This window comes from Gymnodraco acuticeps, unplaced genomic scaffold (assembly GCF_902827175.1).
Source record: "Gymnodraco acuticeps unplaced genomic scaffold, fGymAcu1.1, whole genome shotgun sequence".
Lineage (NCBI taxonomy): Eukaryota > Metazoa > Chordata > Actinopteri > Perciformes > Bathydraconidae > Gymnodraco > Gymnodraco acuticeps.
In genome coordinates, this window is record NW_022989974.1 from 3,422,124 (window position 1) to 3,439,142 (window position 17,019).

The 17,019-nt window shown below is 43.2% G+C and overlaps 1 protein-coding gene across 3 annotated transcripts in view; it reads left to right on the forward strand.

Moving 5' to 3' along the window:
* Positions 1-17,019, forward strand: part of LOC117543119 (protein bicaudal D homolog 2-like) — a 48,209-nt gene that overhangs the window by 6,470 nt on the left and 24,720 nt on the right. For all 3 annotated transcript variants that reach the window (XM_034211198.1, XM_034211199.1, XM_034211200.1), the window contains exon 2: positions 14,911-15,123. In XM_034211198.1, the coding sequence (XP_034067089.1) occupies positions 14,911-15,123 (213 nt within the window). The remainder of the gene's footprint in view (positions 1-14,910; positions 15,124-17,019) is intronic.

The window sequence follows — 17,019 nt, forward strand, 5'->3', positions numbered from 1 at the left end:
CAGACGTGTCCCCCTGCTTAAGCCAGTACATGTCCAGGCCCGTCTGAAGTTTGCTAGAGAGCATTTAGATGATCCAGAAGAGGATTGGGAGAATGTCATATGGTCAGATGAAACCAAAATAGAACTTTTTGGTAAAAACTACAACTAGACGTGTTTGGAGGAGAAAGAATGCTGAGTTGCATCCAAAGAACACCTACTGTGAAACATGGGGGTGGAAACATCATGCTTTGGGGCTGTTTTTCTGCAAAGGGACCAGGACGACTGATCCGTGTAAAGGAAAGAATGAATGGGGCCATGTATCGTGAGATTTTGAGTGACAACCTCCTTCCATCAGCAAGGGCATTGGGAGTTGAAAGTCTGTGTTGCCCAGCGACAGCCCCAAAACATCACTGCTCTAGAGGAGATCTGCATGGAGGAATGGGCCAACATACCAGCAACAGTGTGTGAAAACCTTGTGAAGACTTACAGAGAACGTTTGACCTCTGTCATTGCCAACAAAGGGTATTTAACAAAGTATTGAGATGAACTTTTGTTATTGACCAAATACTTATTTTCCACCATCATTTGCAAATAAATTCTTTAAAAATCAGACAATGTGATTTTCTGGATTTTATTTTTCTCATTCTGTCTCTCATAGTTGAGGTATAGCTAGGATGAAAATTACAGGCCTCTCATCTTTTTAAGTGGGAGAACTTGCACAATTGGTGGCTGACTAAATACTTTTTTGCCCCTCTGTACATCCCAACCTTAGACCTATCCTTATGGTTCATTCAGCTCTCTTATGTATTTGGCTCCATCTGTGTCCAATGTCCAGGTTATTTTTTTTACACAATTTTTTTTACTGGACGACAAGTCTGCAGTTAAGGGGTAATCTTTCTAAATGGCACTAAATAAAGTCCTAAATCCCCTACCCTCCGGGCGTAAGAGGATGAATCGCAGCAGCTATTAACAGGGCTTACGGAGGTCTAGGAGTCTGCCAGGCCCAGCCACACTCAGAAGCCTCCATAGCCAGGGTGAGGCTGGACAGAGTCTGTCAGGTGCTCTTCCAAAATGTCCATATTGTCTCTGTGCTGTCCGTAGCCTTATCCAGTGGCTGCCATGCCTATCCATCAGTTCTCTTAATGCTTTCGGGCCTGGAACTCTGCTATATATGAATCTCAACCCCAATAGGGATGTGAAAATTGTTGTAAAGATCATCTACACAATCATTTTGCAAAACGTGTCCAGACAGGCTGGTCTATCCGCAAGATCCAATCACACAGACTAATGTAGCCTCCTGTGTTGCAGAAGGCTGACCATATGGTATCAAAGTAATGAAAGACTTATTCCGCCCAGTTTTAGGTAAAACGGCCCGCTGCTAATCCGTAATGATTTGAAAGGCTTTTGTCTTTAACGCTGATAAACAAAATGCCATCAGCATCCGTCTACAGTTCAAGCACAGGCCACATTTCCTCTGGAGCATTAATACTGTTTGAGTGTTCCCGGTCTGTGTATTGTTTGAGCTGCACAATTTGTGTTGCCTGAGTAAAGTGTAGTGTTTGTTTAGTATGTTTAAATACAAATAATGGCAGTGTAGAAGGAACATATATTCAGTACTTGTAGCATACTCGGGACTTTGGAGTCTTCTCTGAAACCTCCAAAGAGTTTCTCCACAAGACTCTGAGAAAATGTTGTTAGCTGTAGCATTGTGACTGCCAAAGGGGTTATTGGATATTGTCAAATGTTGTGTGCGTCATCAGATCACACTCAACAGACACAGCCTTATGGTTGCAGTAAAAAGTGGATGATTTTTTATAAATGTTTTATTCCCCATATTTCAAAGCCTACATTATACACAGTGTATAAATGTATAACCTTTGAAATACCGTTGGATAAACATTTCTATTAAACATTCAGACGAGTCAAAAGTGCACGTAGAGAGGCTGTATGGCAGCCCAGCAGGGTCATGATTCTACCAGTCTAACCCAATTACTGAAGACCAGGGGCAGATCAGGCAGGAGTGCCAGCTAAAAGCAGAAGATGAGGTCATAGTCATAGCTGTATGCCTCCGACAATACAACATGGTTCTCTCAGTCAATGGGCCAGTCTCCAGTTTCCCTTCTCCTACATCTTGCTGTTAACTATAAATCTGTCAACAAAGAAGCCAGTGTGCGTGAACGGGACTGAGATAGATTTATGTATACAAAAAAATACAAGGGACACTTACTCCTTCTCTCCTACATGTCCAGCTGTCTTTATTGTGTAGTTTGATCAGCTTTTGGCCCACGAACAACTATTCAGTTGAGTTAATGTCAACTTGAACAGTTCAAGGTAGGGTCATATTTATTTGTATTGAGACACTGGTGTATTATATAAACATATGAATCAGCTAAGAGTGTGGGTAGTGTGCAAGTTGTTTGTTTTGAACCTCGCCTGCATCATTCCTGTCATAGAGTCTTAAGATTTAGACTGTCAGATTGTCCACAAACCTTCCTATCATTTTTGTTACAGAATCTAAACAATATAATTGACACAGAATGACACCCTCCAATTAATGTATGGCGTTGTGTTCTGACAATTCAAATGACTACGGTTTTCCTGTAACCATAAAAGGCCTCTTGCTGAGTCTAGGCGAAGCTTGGCTCCGTCAAATCTTTTTTCTTCCTTCTGATGAATGACTTCAGAATCTCTCGTCCTTGCCCCCTGCTCTGCATCCTGTTTACTGGTGAGGTGTCTGGCTTTTTATAGCAGAGAGGAAGTGTATGGAATATGGCTCTGCATCAGTCCGGATATGTTTTGAATGGATCAGAGGAAAAGACCACATCAAGTTTATCAGGCACTTATTGTCACCTCTGTACAACAAGGAATCATTCTCAACAATGCAGGTTTTTTGAGAAGAATGTGCTTTTCTTCCCTGCCTTGTTAACATTAACACTCACTATTAGGGATGTAACGATATACCGAATATCGCGGTAAATAAACGTCCCAATACAGTCGTGAGACTGACAAAATCTACCGCGATTTTTAAAAAAATAATAATTTTTGTAACACTTTTTTTTGTTTTAAAGGTCACATGTCATGGCCATTTCCACTGATCATAATTCCATTGTTGAGGTCTACTAGAATAGATTTACATTGTTCAATTTTCCAAACTCACATTGTTTCGCATACAGCATCTCTGTAAACTACGTGTATTCACTCTCTCCACTAAACGGCTCGTTGCAGCTCTTGCCCCCCCCCCTCCCTGTGAGCCCAGTGTGCTCCGATTGGTCGGGACCAGTCGGGACGTTGTGAATCGCGCTAAGCTCCGTGGAGGTGTGATTTCCTTGTTTAGCGATACACAGCCAAACTCACCCTGAGCACACACAAAGTCACAGCCGAAGTAAAAACAATAAGTGTGGCTTGATATTGAGTAAGAAAAAGGTAGATAAATGCTGTGAGAATGGGTCAGCAGAGAGAATTTCGCCGCGATCCCAACTGTCTGTTATCAGCCTGCAGCCCGGGAGGAGAAATCAGCAGAGCTGCCTGCACTGAGTGTGTGAAGAAGTCCGTGGATTGGTCAATTTGGACCAATCAGCGGGGGCTTAACGTAACGGCTCTGCGGACGTAACGTAACGGCTCCACGGATTGGTCCATTTCGTTCCGGGGACGACATGACATCATGATGTACCCGGAAGAATCAATGGACAGTGACGTATCTCCAACGAGGCGTTTTGGGGAGGTCTTTTCTGTGTTAGAGTTTTACTCGCTACAGGGTGTACTTTGAGGGTTTTGACTCTCCACACCGTTTACATGCATAAAAACCTTCATAACACACAAGGGGACGGGTAATAACCGGAAAAGCATGACATGTCACCTTTAAACCTTTATTTAACCAGATGGTCCCATTGAGATCATCGATCTCTTTTTCAAGAGAGACCTGTCCAACATGGCAGCAAGTAGGTTACAACATGAACATAAAACAACAGAACACAAAAGGACATCGTATTTACAGGGGTACATTTACACACCTAGAGACATTGACAAGTACCAACAGTATATTTATATCTCTGTCAATAAGCCTCACCTTCTTGGTAAAAACGGTATTGTTTTTGAAGTGGTGGAGAGACAATGCACAGTTTGACCCACTGCTGTCACCCATGGCTAAAGCATATCTCTCCGTCCCACTGAGGTGGCGTTAGACTTTTTCGCTGTCCGTCATTTTGACAGACAGGATCGTAAAATGTCCGTCATAATCCCTTATTACCCGTCAGGTCTGAACTGTTCACAAGAGAGCACGCTCGTGAACTGTCAACGGGGGGGGGCGGTGTTTTATGCTGTGTGTGCATGCACCTCGCGGGAGCGCACACAGCGTAAAGCAAAACCTCCCAGACATGTGTTGATCTGTACGGCAAAGTACGGTTTGGAAACTATATCATTTTCTTTTGGAGGGCATGCATAACACGGCATAACACCAGAGCCTCGCTGCGGGGAAACGTTGGCGCTGTTCCGAGTTTGTTCTAATCTGTCAAAATGACAGACTGCTTTCAGATTTTTCCGTCATTGATAAATAACATATTCGGTTAACGCGACCACTGCTGTCCCAGCAACATCAGTACCGAGCGAGAGAGTTTTTTCCAGAGCAGGGGATATTGTAAATGCCCAAACATCCCAGCTTATAAATACCTGGAAATGTGGACATTCTCATATTCCTAAAAACCTGTCTGATGATGCTGAGTGAGTGACTAGTGAGTTTGAGTTACTTGAAAAACTAAAGTGAAACTTGATTTATTTTATTGCAGGGTCTGATTATTAAATGTCCTTGTTTATTTGTGAGATGCAGTGGCACAAAGAAAATGCCTACTTTGTTTGGTAGTAGGCCTACTATAGGTACAAAAACACTGGTTTTCTTGTTCCAGTCTGTTACTGTCACTTTAAAATACTGCTATCCGACTAAAATGCTGAACAAATCACATTTATTATTTAATAAAGAAACATTTTCCGAGTAAAAAATGTTTTTATTGAAAAAAATAATAAAATGTAATTTTTTTTTCTTTATTATTCAATTTCGCGATAAATACCGTACCGTGGACTTGTTATCACGATATTATCGTACCGGGAGTTTTTGGTATCGTTACATCCCTAATCACTATGCTGCAGGAACTTACATTCAATAGCCGTATAAAATCAGCTTTTACTAAATGTCGTGTGCCTCAAAAGATGTCCATGTCCACATGTACCCTTAAAATGTGCGCCTTACTTAACGGAACTTTGAAACACACAAATAATATTGAGTGTTTTCCCACAGTAGTGTTTTTTTATCCCTTTATGTTTCATATATCTCTAAAAACAAAAGATACGAGGTTGGGGTGCATCGCATGCTTATTAACATATACAAATAGCAGGAGCAAGCTTGTTTCAGCTATAAGTGGACAGATGGTGGGACCCCCCCCCCACAGCTATACACACATGCACACAAGGGTAAGACATGCCCCGCCCATATCCTCCAACTAAAGATGAGTTTTGTTGTTCCCTTTCCTCCCTGCAGATTGTCCCTGGGGTTTCTGTGGTTCAGAGCACTGCATTAGGAGATCAGATGGAGACCGATTGCGTCTCTGTTTACACGAGTGCTTTCTGACACACCCTTCTCCGGTTCCTCTGAAATTCTACAAATTCCACTCATCTCAATGTTCTCCTAACTGGCAGAGCAGTGCCACCCATCTCACCTAAATCCATCAAACCAGAGGGCAGATTCTGAAAACATATTTTTTTTAACAGGCCATCTATTCAAACATTAACAAACCCAATGTTAAAGGATTGTCCCTCAGCCCTGGGGGTCCTTTTAACCTCAACACCACCAATCAGAGAACAGCAGTGTACCTACATTGTCTCTCTTTACCAACTGCCCACCGCCACCTTCCTCCTCTCCTCCAACTTCCCCAGGCTCCTATTGTAAATAGGCTAGTGGGTCTGGGCCCCTTGTTGCAGTGTGCCTAAGTCTCATGGAGCCCACGCTTTGAAACCCTGAGGCATGGTAGACAAGGGGAGCGAGAGGGAGGAATTGGGAAAGGAGTGACAGGGAGGGGAGATGAGAAGACGGAGTTGTATAGTCAGGCAGGGGGTCGCCTGTACAGAAATAATAACATTAGAGTTTGGGCTCAGAGAGAGCGAGGAGAGGAGGGGTTTTAATTGGATGTGTGCCAGTCTCTCAGGGGTCCTTGGGAAATGGGGATAGCAGACCCAGAAAGGAAGACGCGTTTGGATGGGAGGGGCACTGGGCAATGCTGGTGTTTCCTGTGGGAACCAGCTCACTCTCGTTATAAATAGTAGAAGAATAAGAGTTCCTCTATCAACTGGCTTAATGAGTTTAAAGTGCTTAATAGAAAATTACCAGCTATCTCTTTTTGTGTTCCAACAGCGCTTAATAAATATGCATCACATAAAAGAGCCCTAGGGTGTTTTCCAGCATTTGTTTAGGACTAAAGGACATTGTGGTTATGGTTTGTAATATCTTTCATCTCTTTCCATACTTTTGTTTGCACACTCTGTGGTTTGAGAGAGATGTATAGGTAGAGTAGGTATTGTAGAGTTGACCAAGTAGTTTTTGAAAAGGGAATGAAAGAAGTTATTATGAAATACAAACCATAGAAACTAATATGTCTGCTCTATGCATATACTGTTTTATATTTAGGCCTCAATACTACCTGAAAAGAGAATATTATTATTTCTTATGTGCAGAGAGGTTGAGGGGCTATTAGCACTTACCCCATTCTCTACAAACTGACATGGCCTCATATGGAAGGCCACCCTGATCCAAGATGTAGCCTCACTGGTAGAGATTGTGCGTTCAGTCACATTCAGAATGTAATTACTGCAAATACGGAAGGGAGGTCATTAGTCTGTGTCTGGCCGCCAGCAAAGGCAGGACCAGCCCAAGAGACCCTGCTCTGGGTTTGTGAGAGTGAATGGAGATAGGAAAGGACAGTTAGGGAATGAGAACGAGATTGGAAGATAACTTCAGCCATTATGAGTGGGAAAAAATGTAATAAGTCGTGATGAAAAGTTGCATTCAAGTGGCAACATACAAGGCACCTTAGATGAAAAACCTCAGGGAAGAAGGCACTTTGAGCTTTCCCTCCCCCATTCTGTCAATGCTTCCTCCTGATTGATTAGACATGTCTCGACACTCATGGATGAGTCTAGGGCGATGAGTGGAAATGCATTAAAGTCTGAAAATGGCATACTCTTATAAATGAGTGTTGTTAAGGTTTAATGATGGAGAGTGAATAGTTTTGAAAACAATCCCACCGACACTAACCATATACAAATACACAAACAATCGGAGTCAATGTGTATTTCACCTCCCCCTTTTCCTGCAAACCCGACCTTGTAAGAAAATGTAATCACATGTTTGTGTGTGTGTGCCTGGCCCCGGCCGGCCAGCTGCTCCCCTACTTCGTCATTTATGTCTGTAACAGAGAGGGGCTTTTCAGCTGAGGAGGTCGTATGTAAAGGCTCCACAGGGAGCAGTTTCCTTTAGGAAATATGCTGTCATACCCACCCAACAGAGACTTGGTCTGTTGTGTGTTTACTTTGATGTAGGCTTGACCAATAGGCAAACAAATAAAGACTTCAAAGCATGAAGACCAGCAAGCTCTTTGTGCAAACTAATCTCAAATGGGAGAGGTATGGGACCTGAGGACCGATGCCAGAGAAGAGTTAGCCGTGCTAGGCTGTGCTCTGTAGCCGCCATCTGGGTTGGTGTCCAGCGACTGACCGCCTCCCGCTCTGTCACTGTAATTGCCATAGTTACCATAACAACGGCTGTTCCCCTGGGGTGCAGGCGCGTGGACCTGAGGGATGTGATCCAGCCACAGTGTCAGGCAGAAAGGGGAACCGACAGGCGGACAACAGACAGGCGTTGATAAGGCTGTCATTGCGTTGTGAATGCCTTGAGCCAATGTGATATGAAACATTGCCAGGATATGAAGAACAATGATAAGTAACTCAGACTCCAGCTCAGACGCTGATATGGTGGTGCCATGTATCAGCCTTATTGAATCTCTGCTCTCCCTTGAGACATTGGCTTTTTCCTCCATTCTGTAGCAGATGTAGCTGCTGGACAATACAACTGATTAACAGCAGTCAATTCATTCACAAGGAAGCATCTGTTTATGTATATAAGAGATATATTCTGGAGACAAAAGTAGAATCGCTGTGCTTTAATACCCTTCGGTTTCTGACAGATTGTCCTGGTTATAAAGAGAGAAACGGTAACTTGATTTAAGAAAAGCCTTCTCAGGAAACCCTTAACCCAACTGAAGTCTGTTGTTTCTGTAAATGTTGATAGAGGAACATGGTTTGTTTTTAGATTCAGCCGGCATTTCCCCATTTTCATGAGTGGCATGAAAATGACCTTTTCTCATTATGCTACAGCATGTACAAGCTGCCTTCGTCTTGTATGTACCATAATCACTGAAGGCTAAATAAACTGACTCAGGTTCTTCGGCTCGCTGCCAGACTGAGGCATAATGACAGTTTGGCCCGGTTATAACACAGGAGCCAGTCGATGAACACCCACATTATAGCGCCTTCAGGCTGACGTCGACACTATGACAGCGGGGGGCTTAATTGTCTTCTCTTTTCCGATGTTGCACCGTCAATAAAAGGCGGAATATTTTCTCCAGGCTCCTGGCTTTGTGATGAATACAAAGCATGTTTGAACTTGAGGTCTGTTCTGACCAAAGGCTGACTTCAGACAGAGTCTCTAAGGCTGAATTCAGATAAGTAGCATGCGTGAAGTCGGAATAAAATATGAAGTGTAGTTTTCCCCTGCGAGATCTGATGAAAGCAAAGAATGTATGTATGTGTGTGGTGTGTGTGTGGTGTGTGTGTGTGTGTGTGTGTGTGTGTGTGTGTGTGTGTGTGTGTGTGGTGTGTGTGTGTGTGTGTGTGTGTGTGTGTGTGTGTGTGTGTGTGTGTGTGTGTGTGTGTGTGTGTGTGGTGTGTGTGGTGTGTGTGTGTGTGTGTGTGTGTGTGTGTGTGTGTGTGTGTGTGTGTGTGTGTGTGTGTGTGTGTGTGTGTGTGTGTGTGTGTGTGTGTGTGTGTGTGTGTGTGTGTGTGTGTTGTGTGTGTGTGTGTGTGTGTGTGTGTGTGTGTGTGTGTGTGTGTGTGTGTGTGTGGCCTAGCATTACTATACTTGTGGGGACCTAAATCTGTTTACAGTCACGTGTGGGGACTCGCCGCCCTTATGGGGACAAATTGGAGGTCCCCATGAGGGGAATCATTAATTTTAGGGTGAAGACTTGGTTAGGTTTAGGATTAGGCATGTGTTGGTTAAGGTTAGGATAAGTCTCCAGGAAATGCATGTAAGTCAATGTAATGTCCCCTGAAGTGATGTATGGTGTGTGTGTGTGTGTGTGTGTGTGTGTGTGTGTGTGTGTGTTCTCTTTCTCTGTCCTTCCCTGCAATTCGGGAGATCCAAAAGCTTCTTGTTTTTTTTCTATTTGGTTCACACCCTTAAGCATGATGAGAGTAAACTGCTCAGCCAGTACACTCGCGGCTAAATAATTTCTTCTTTAAGGAAATGTATGTCTTGTAAACTCGCATGTGGTTATTTTTCTCTAGCCTCTGCTTTCCAATATTCTCTGGAGTGTATTCCTTGCCTTTGGCATGCAGTGCATCGCCTCCGTGTTGCCAGCATTAGTTGCATACAGTGCTGGTGGAGCCCCTGCGAGGCTTTGAACACTCGCCTCTTTCCCCCTTTATCTCCGAAGGAAGAACATGCCCCAACATGGCAACACCAGGTGCTGCAGTATAGCTGACTGCAAGGCACCATGGGAAAATGGGATGAGTGTATGTGTTGGGTCTGTGAAATTGTCCAGGCCTGTGTGAGAATAATAAGCCAACGGCTCTGTGCTATGCAATGAATCAATATGGCTCAGTGCCAGGCAACAGCTAATAGCTCTGCCTCCCTCGCACATATTCCTCTTGCCTCCTTTCTCCCTCTCCTTTCTCCTTCTGTTTGACACATATAACACATACATGTAAGTGTTAAATATGACAGCTTATTCTACTGATTTTGCTGTAGTAAATCCCTACTTGAAAGGTACACATTTTAGAGTTTCAGAATGGGTGAGAAACTGTCCCTGAGGCACGAAGAGGAGAATTCACAGCCAGTCATTTCTCGCGGGATGAAAGCAAATGTCTTTCTCTTCAATTTCTCACACACTGAAGACTAAAGTCTGAAGTAAATAATTAGCTTCTCTGTTAGTCATTAAAGCAACTTGTCATTGGCCTTGGCATGACATGCACTAATCAGCAACAGCGCTTTGAGTAAATTGAGTTAACTAAAACAAGCAGACACTGCCATGTGACATGGTTTACATTCCTCAGAGAATAACGTTATACAGAACGATGGAAACACATGGTGAGCTGTGCTGTAGAACTAAATGAAGTATAGTGTGGTGAGACGGTAGAATAGTAGGTCAACCCGCTGTGCTAGGTCACTCATGTGATGTGCTGCCCCAAGAGATCTTTATTATCAAAAGTTGATAATAGACAACTAAATATAGAGTCGGTGACACACTCCTCGAAGCAATCTGTTCCTTCAAAGTGGCTGGCTGCATAGTGGCTTGTGAATAGAGATCGTGACACAGAGGGAGTGCTTCACGAGGCAAACAAATCCAGTTGTTTTTTAATCCTGCCCCTCCTCTGCTATCACATACTTGCTTGAACACTGCTTTGGCATCCAAGGTCAACCCCACCACTACTCTATCTGTATGACTAACTAAACTGATCTAAATGACATAGCATTATATTGTTCAGCATTAGTCACAAGCTCTCTTTGTCATAGCAGAAGAATGCGGCTGTAGAGACGGAAAACCTCAGCGCAACGTCAGCCCACCCTAGTCCACAAGGCTTGCCAAAGGCATATCACATGTCTGCCTCTTGAGGCTGTATCGTCTAGTATTGCACAGTAGGCATGTCCTCCTACTATCTGGGATCATCTAGTGGGATAATCATGTCAGCATTATGCCTCAAAATCAGTGTTTCCTTGGGGAAGCCATCTTACTCTCTATTTATTCTGTCCTTCTACATTTAGAGGTTAGCCTTTTCCATTTTGTTTTGAATCTGGAACTCAGTTTTATGCTCCCGAAGGTTGTATCGGCACATGTCTCCAGGTTTGTTTTGTTGTGTATGCATGCCTTATATTGTATTTCTATCTAATTTGAGAATGTATCAACCAACATAAAATACTTGACTGGGTCCCTGATAGTATATGAGAAATGGTTAACTTTTAGTTTAGCTTCTTTCAATCTGTCTCAGCAACACATAATAAGCTGTCTGACTCTTCACTTAGTCTTATCCTGTTTGCATTACTGCCTCTCCTCTTGAAGCTAGCTTTACTTTCTTAATACATCCAGACTGAAGACCACAGAGAGCTGAATGGAAACTTTGACAATGACAAGATTATAGCCAGACCAGAGATCAAATAATCAGACCCAAATCCAAAGAGATTCCCTTTTGGGTTTTGGTCTTAAATGCAAGGCTTTCCAAGAGGACTCATCCCTATTGTTTGAAATACTCTTGGCCTCTTATTTAAATCCAGCCCTGTACAGAGCTTTTATATTCTCTGCTGCAGATAGTCTTTAGTAGTCCTGTCTATTGGTCTATCTCTGAATGTACCTCTTCTCACTTGCCACAGGAACACTGCTCTCCAGTGGGAAAGAAACCAAAAATAGAATTATACATTTGCTTTACTTGTGCTCCACAGGGCCTCTGAGACTTGCAGTATCGATCTGTGTGTTACCTGTCAGAGACCTAAAGCCCGTCTCCCTTGTGCTCTTGAATCAATGGATCAGAGAAACATGCGCAGGACAATTCTAAGCGCAGAAACCAACAGTGAACTCGGTGACCTACAATCTCTGCTTTAACATCCCAAGGTGTTGGACATTACCACCAGGGCTGTAGCCTGAGGAACCCAGTGTTTAGCATTCCCCTTCTATTTCTGAACAGGGATCATACAGCACAACAGAAAGATGACTGGTAAATCCTGATTCGTCTCACCTTCTAATCAGTGGACTTTGTGAGACGACAGAATGATAATAACATGTTCAGGCTTTGACAACAAACACACAAGCTGGCTCGCTGCCGTAGGAACATTTGTTTGGCTGTAAGGTAAACCCACATATAGCAGATTGAGTGTAATATAAGCCTCATTACCAGAGACACCAGTGTTTTGATAAAGGCTACCTCAAACTAAAATGAAGGCTAACATCCTTCCTTAAATTAGTCTGCATTCATGCACCCATGTGAGAGTCTTTTTTTAACCTTTTGAAAGTTTCCATGTGTTAATCTCATGACTAGGGTAGTCAGATCCTTTGTTTTAGTTTAAGCAATGTGAGGAAGTAATGGAAATAAGAGAAAAAGAACTCGGAGGCGTCTCATTTTATCAATCATGCTCAATCACATGATGCTTTTGATCACCGATGATGTGCTTTGATCTACACATGGCAGAGCACAGTCTGAAGAGGAGCCCGGCGGGGTGTCTAACCTCACCCCCTAATGCATGCACTCATCTGGAATCAGACATTCGGGTCTGTAGAGGGATAAATCTGTTGAATTATTGACTTTCCTTTATGAAGTGTTAATGTTAGCCGTAGCCCTCTGTGGGGAAATCCAGACAGCGTGCTAATGACCAAAGATCTGCCTTTGATTAGCTTTACAAGAGATTAATAACCCACAGCGCTTACATGTCTAATATATTAAAAAAAACGCAACATATGGCAAGCTAAAGATGAATTATACATTGGTTGGGCAGCTCACTATGGGATTACAGGCTTGGTCGCGTGCGTCCATAATTTAACCTCCCCCAAATGTAGCCTAAATCCACGCTTGGGTAGCGGAGATTAAAGGCCTTGGGTCAGAGGGTGTTGGCTAGGGTCTGTACTTTATGTTTAGAGGACAGGCCTCTTAGATCGGACTGATTGGAGTCCCTTCAATGTCCACTATTCACCAAGATTATAATGATGGGATTCCCCTGTTTCTGATTGGATTAATCCTGTCTCCTGCAAAGACTTCCTCATCAAATATAGTCTCCTGCTGATTGTCGGTGTGATTTTCGGATGAGAGGAAGCTTGTGGGGAAGTTATAAGAATAGTTATTAAACAGATTTTATCTAGAGTTACTGACATAAGTTTTTTATTGACACACTTTGCCTGTCAATAAATGTCTAGTGAACCTTGGCTTCAAGATAACTTAAGCACCTCCCAGAAGTCGTATCTAGATATGTTATACATGTTCTGAACAGTTATTTTCATTATCAATTAATATGCTGCAACATAACTTTCATAAACCACTTTTCAGTTCAGTTCAGCCAACAAGATGTTTAGTTTACTATTACATAACTCAAAGAAGAGCAGGAAATCCTCAACTGCGAAGCAAACAAATATCAAAATGCTTTTTAACTTTTATAACAACAACATATTCTTGTCAATCACCCTCCAATTCTTTTCTGTCATTTGGCTCATTGACTAAGCAGCTCATTTCAGCTCTTGTGTTGGCTTGGTTACCGTATTCTATCTATTGCAAACACAATTCAGGTTATCTGTCCCAAAAAAAGGCAATCTTTAGAGAACTAACACAATCACATTTCAGTTATCACCATTTCAATCTGCCGTTGCTTCCAAATGAAACATGTTGTGTCCCAGGCTGAGGTTTTATCTCTTCATGCTTGCTTGCTGGATCCTGGAAAGTGAGAGAGATGATGTAACCACCGCACCAGACATGATGTCACGCACATCTGTAACCCACTGAAATAGTTTTACACTCGCATATTTATGAAACTCTAAGTCCTGCAAGTAGGCCAGTTCAACTAATGCAAATGTCCAGGTTATCCTTCCTCTAAAGGAATGACTGGGATTAGTATGATAGGCAGTCAAATAGAGAAAATCCTCCTTTTTTCTGGGGAAAAATGGAGGTAGCATGTCGGAGAGAAGAGACTGCACTGCAGCTGCAAACAAGGTCAGATGCAGGGCCTCAGGTGATTTCAGATTACTGCCTGCACTCGAGCTGTGAGCGAGATGAGAATCAACTTTTCTACACGATCACTGGTGGTTACAGGAGTGGAAATGAAATCTATAATCGGGGGGATGGTTATTTTGGGAAGGCGTATAGTAACCTAACCTAGATTCTGCTGCAGTTAGGGTCTTCCTCACGGTCAGTCTCTGTTCATATGATGGTGCCTTGCAGGAAATCAAAGAATTCAGATCAAAATGAAGCCAGCATTATATACTTATTTCATTTTGCACAATGAAAGTACAGGACTCCCCCTAGACTTGAACTGAGAACATCCCCTACAGAAGGTAGAAGCCTTAGCCTATATGTCTTCCATAGTTAGTCTTTCTTTCTGTCTTATAGGTACATTTCTTTATGAATTTCATCCCCCTCGGGCAATCCGTAAAAATCAAATATCTGCTGACCTTGCCGTACTCTGCTATGATCTCCTGAGGTATTAAGAGCATTAGAACACAGGCCTCTCATCATCACCCAGACACTCGGGCATTTGCTCTACTTTTACTGTTTGCCTTTCCCATCTGTTGAGTCAGTGCCGAGCACGTGCAGGGGAGGTCAGCGCTGTGAGGGGAGGGAGTGATGGGGGGGAGATGGGATGATGCAGCCTAACTGATTATCTCTACGGGGCGACGGCAGGGTTTTGGGAGGTTATTCTAGCCCCAGTCCCTAGCTGAACCATAGTAATAGAGATTAGTGTCACTTAAGAATGGCTGCATCACTAAATAACCTTTTTACAAATCCCGATTGTAAAAATATAATAGCCTGTTAATGCTTCAATCCCCTGACTGACATATATCTGTCGTCTGGCCACTAAATATCATTAACAATGTATTAAAAACACTAAAAAACGCTTCTCCTCCTTCATTGTATCGCCAGGCCTTTGGACAAGCCTACTCCAACCACAGGAAGGTGGCAGCGGATGGGGAGAGCCGTGAGGAGTCTCTTATCCAGGAGTCGGCCAGTAAGGAGGCCTACTACGAGCAGAGGGTCCTGGAGCTGCAGACCGAGGTCCGCCAGGCACGCAACATCCTCACCAACACCCAGTCTGAGAATGAACGCATGAACACCATCACCCAGGAGATGAGAGAGGTAAAAGTCGGAGATACACAATCAGACATATTCCAGAATTATTAGAAGTATTTAAGGATGTTAATAATACACACATGACATTTGAAAGGTCAGGATCGGATAAAGTCGCTTCACAGAATATGACTGCTCAATAGAAGACACTGTATCGTGGTGCTATTTTCTCACGTCATTACTGTGAAAATGAGCTATTTTCTTAGTTGAAGCAAAGGGCTGTGTCTGGTTTGCCTGCAGCTATCAAGAACAACGGGTGTCTTTGTCGATGTTTATATCTGTTTATACCTGCATGTGCCATCCGACCTCTGCAGCTCATCCAGAATGCAGCGGCTCGTCTGGTCTTCAACCTTCCTAAATGTTCCCACACCACTCCGCTCCTCCGCTCCCTTCACTGGCTTCCGGTAACTGCTAGAATCCACTTCAAGACACTGGTACTTGCTTACCGTGCTGCGAATGGATCTGGCCCTTCCTACATCCAGGACATGGTTAAACCGTACACCCCAGCGCGTGCACTACGCTCTGCATCAGCCAAACGACTCGTTGCGTCCTCGCTGCGAGGGGGACCCAAGTTCCCATCGGCGAAAACACGTGGGTTTGCTGTCCTGGCTCCAAGATGGTGGAATGAGCTCCCCATTGACATCAGGACGGCAGATAGCTTGCACATCTTCCGGCGCAAACTGAAAACTCATCTCTTTCGACTCCACTTCGAGCGTTAGAACTATTAACAAAGCACTTATATACTAATAAAGGACTGGCTTATCTAAAGCCAGTTGAGTAGCACTTGAAATGTTTGGCTCTATGAAACCTGATGTACTTATATGATTCTGTTTTCTTCAAGGTTGTGTCTTCCTGGTCGAATGTACTTATTGTAAGTCGCTTTGGATAAAAGCGTCAGCTAAATGCAATGTAATGTAAAGTAATGTAATGTAATATCTGTCTGAAGCTACAACAGATATTTATCACTGATCAGTCTCAAGCCCTGTGTTTGTGAGCCTGCAGGAGGAAACTGGGGCATACAGTTTTACACTTTTTACAGATAGACTCTGTCATAATAATCACTTTGATTTTGCTGTCCAAGCCTGTGTTATTAAGGGTGCGATTGCAGTCAGCAGCTGGTACGTTTCTGACATGCTAAGACACGGGAAAACATCTTGCCTTTAAGCCTAATATGATCCTCCAACACTATTGTGATGCAGGGTGGAGTTATAATTACAGATCAGGGAAAGCACTGAGACCATGGGAAACATGCTCGGTAAGAAAAGAAGGCATGACATAATAAACTATTAATACCTATAACCTTTAGCATTAGTGCCATGCCAAAAAAGTGAACGTCAAACTAGTCATTTGCCAACCGTGTGTTAACTGAAATGTTTAAAAAAAAGATTAAGCCATGCCTCCCTATCAGAGCATACCCATACACTAGGGGTGTAACGGTACACGTACCCGTACCGAAATTATTCGGTACGGGCCCTTCGGTTCGGTACACATGTGTACCGAAGTGTACCGAACGAATATAACGTTAAACTTAAAAAATTGAGAACGTGAACAACTTCTTGGAAGTAATCTCAGGTGCTGCGTCGCAGCATTCAGAGAATGTTGCTCCCATTGTGTTCAACGCGTCATAGAGCGAGCAAGTCATTTCATTGGACGAGAGGCATACTATGTCAGAGGGATGCGTTCAAATGTAGTCAGTAATTTGAGGAACTGTCTAAATGGCGAACGCAGATAAAGTTGAGCTGAAAATCCTCCAGCATCATTGAAGTCTCCGGTTTAGGAATATTTTGGTTTCGCAGTTACGAACAAGGATGACGGACAAAGACAGGTGGACCGAACCAAAGCTGTTTGTCGGCATTGTTCAACTAAAATTGGTTACGCGGCTGGCAATACATCAAACTTGCACAC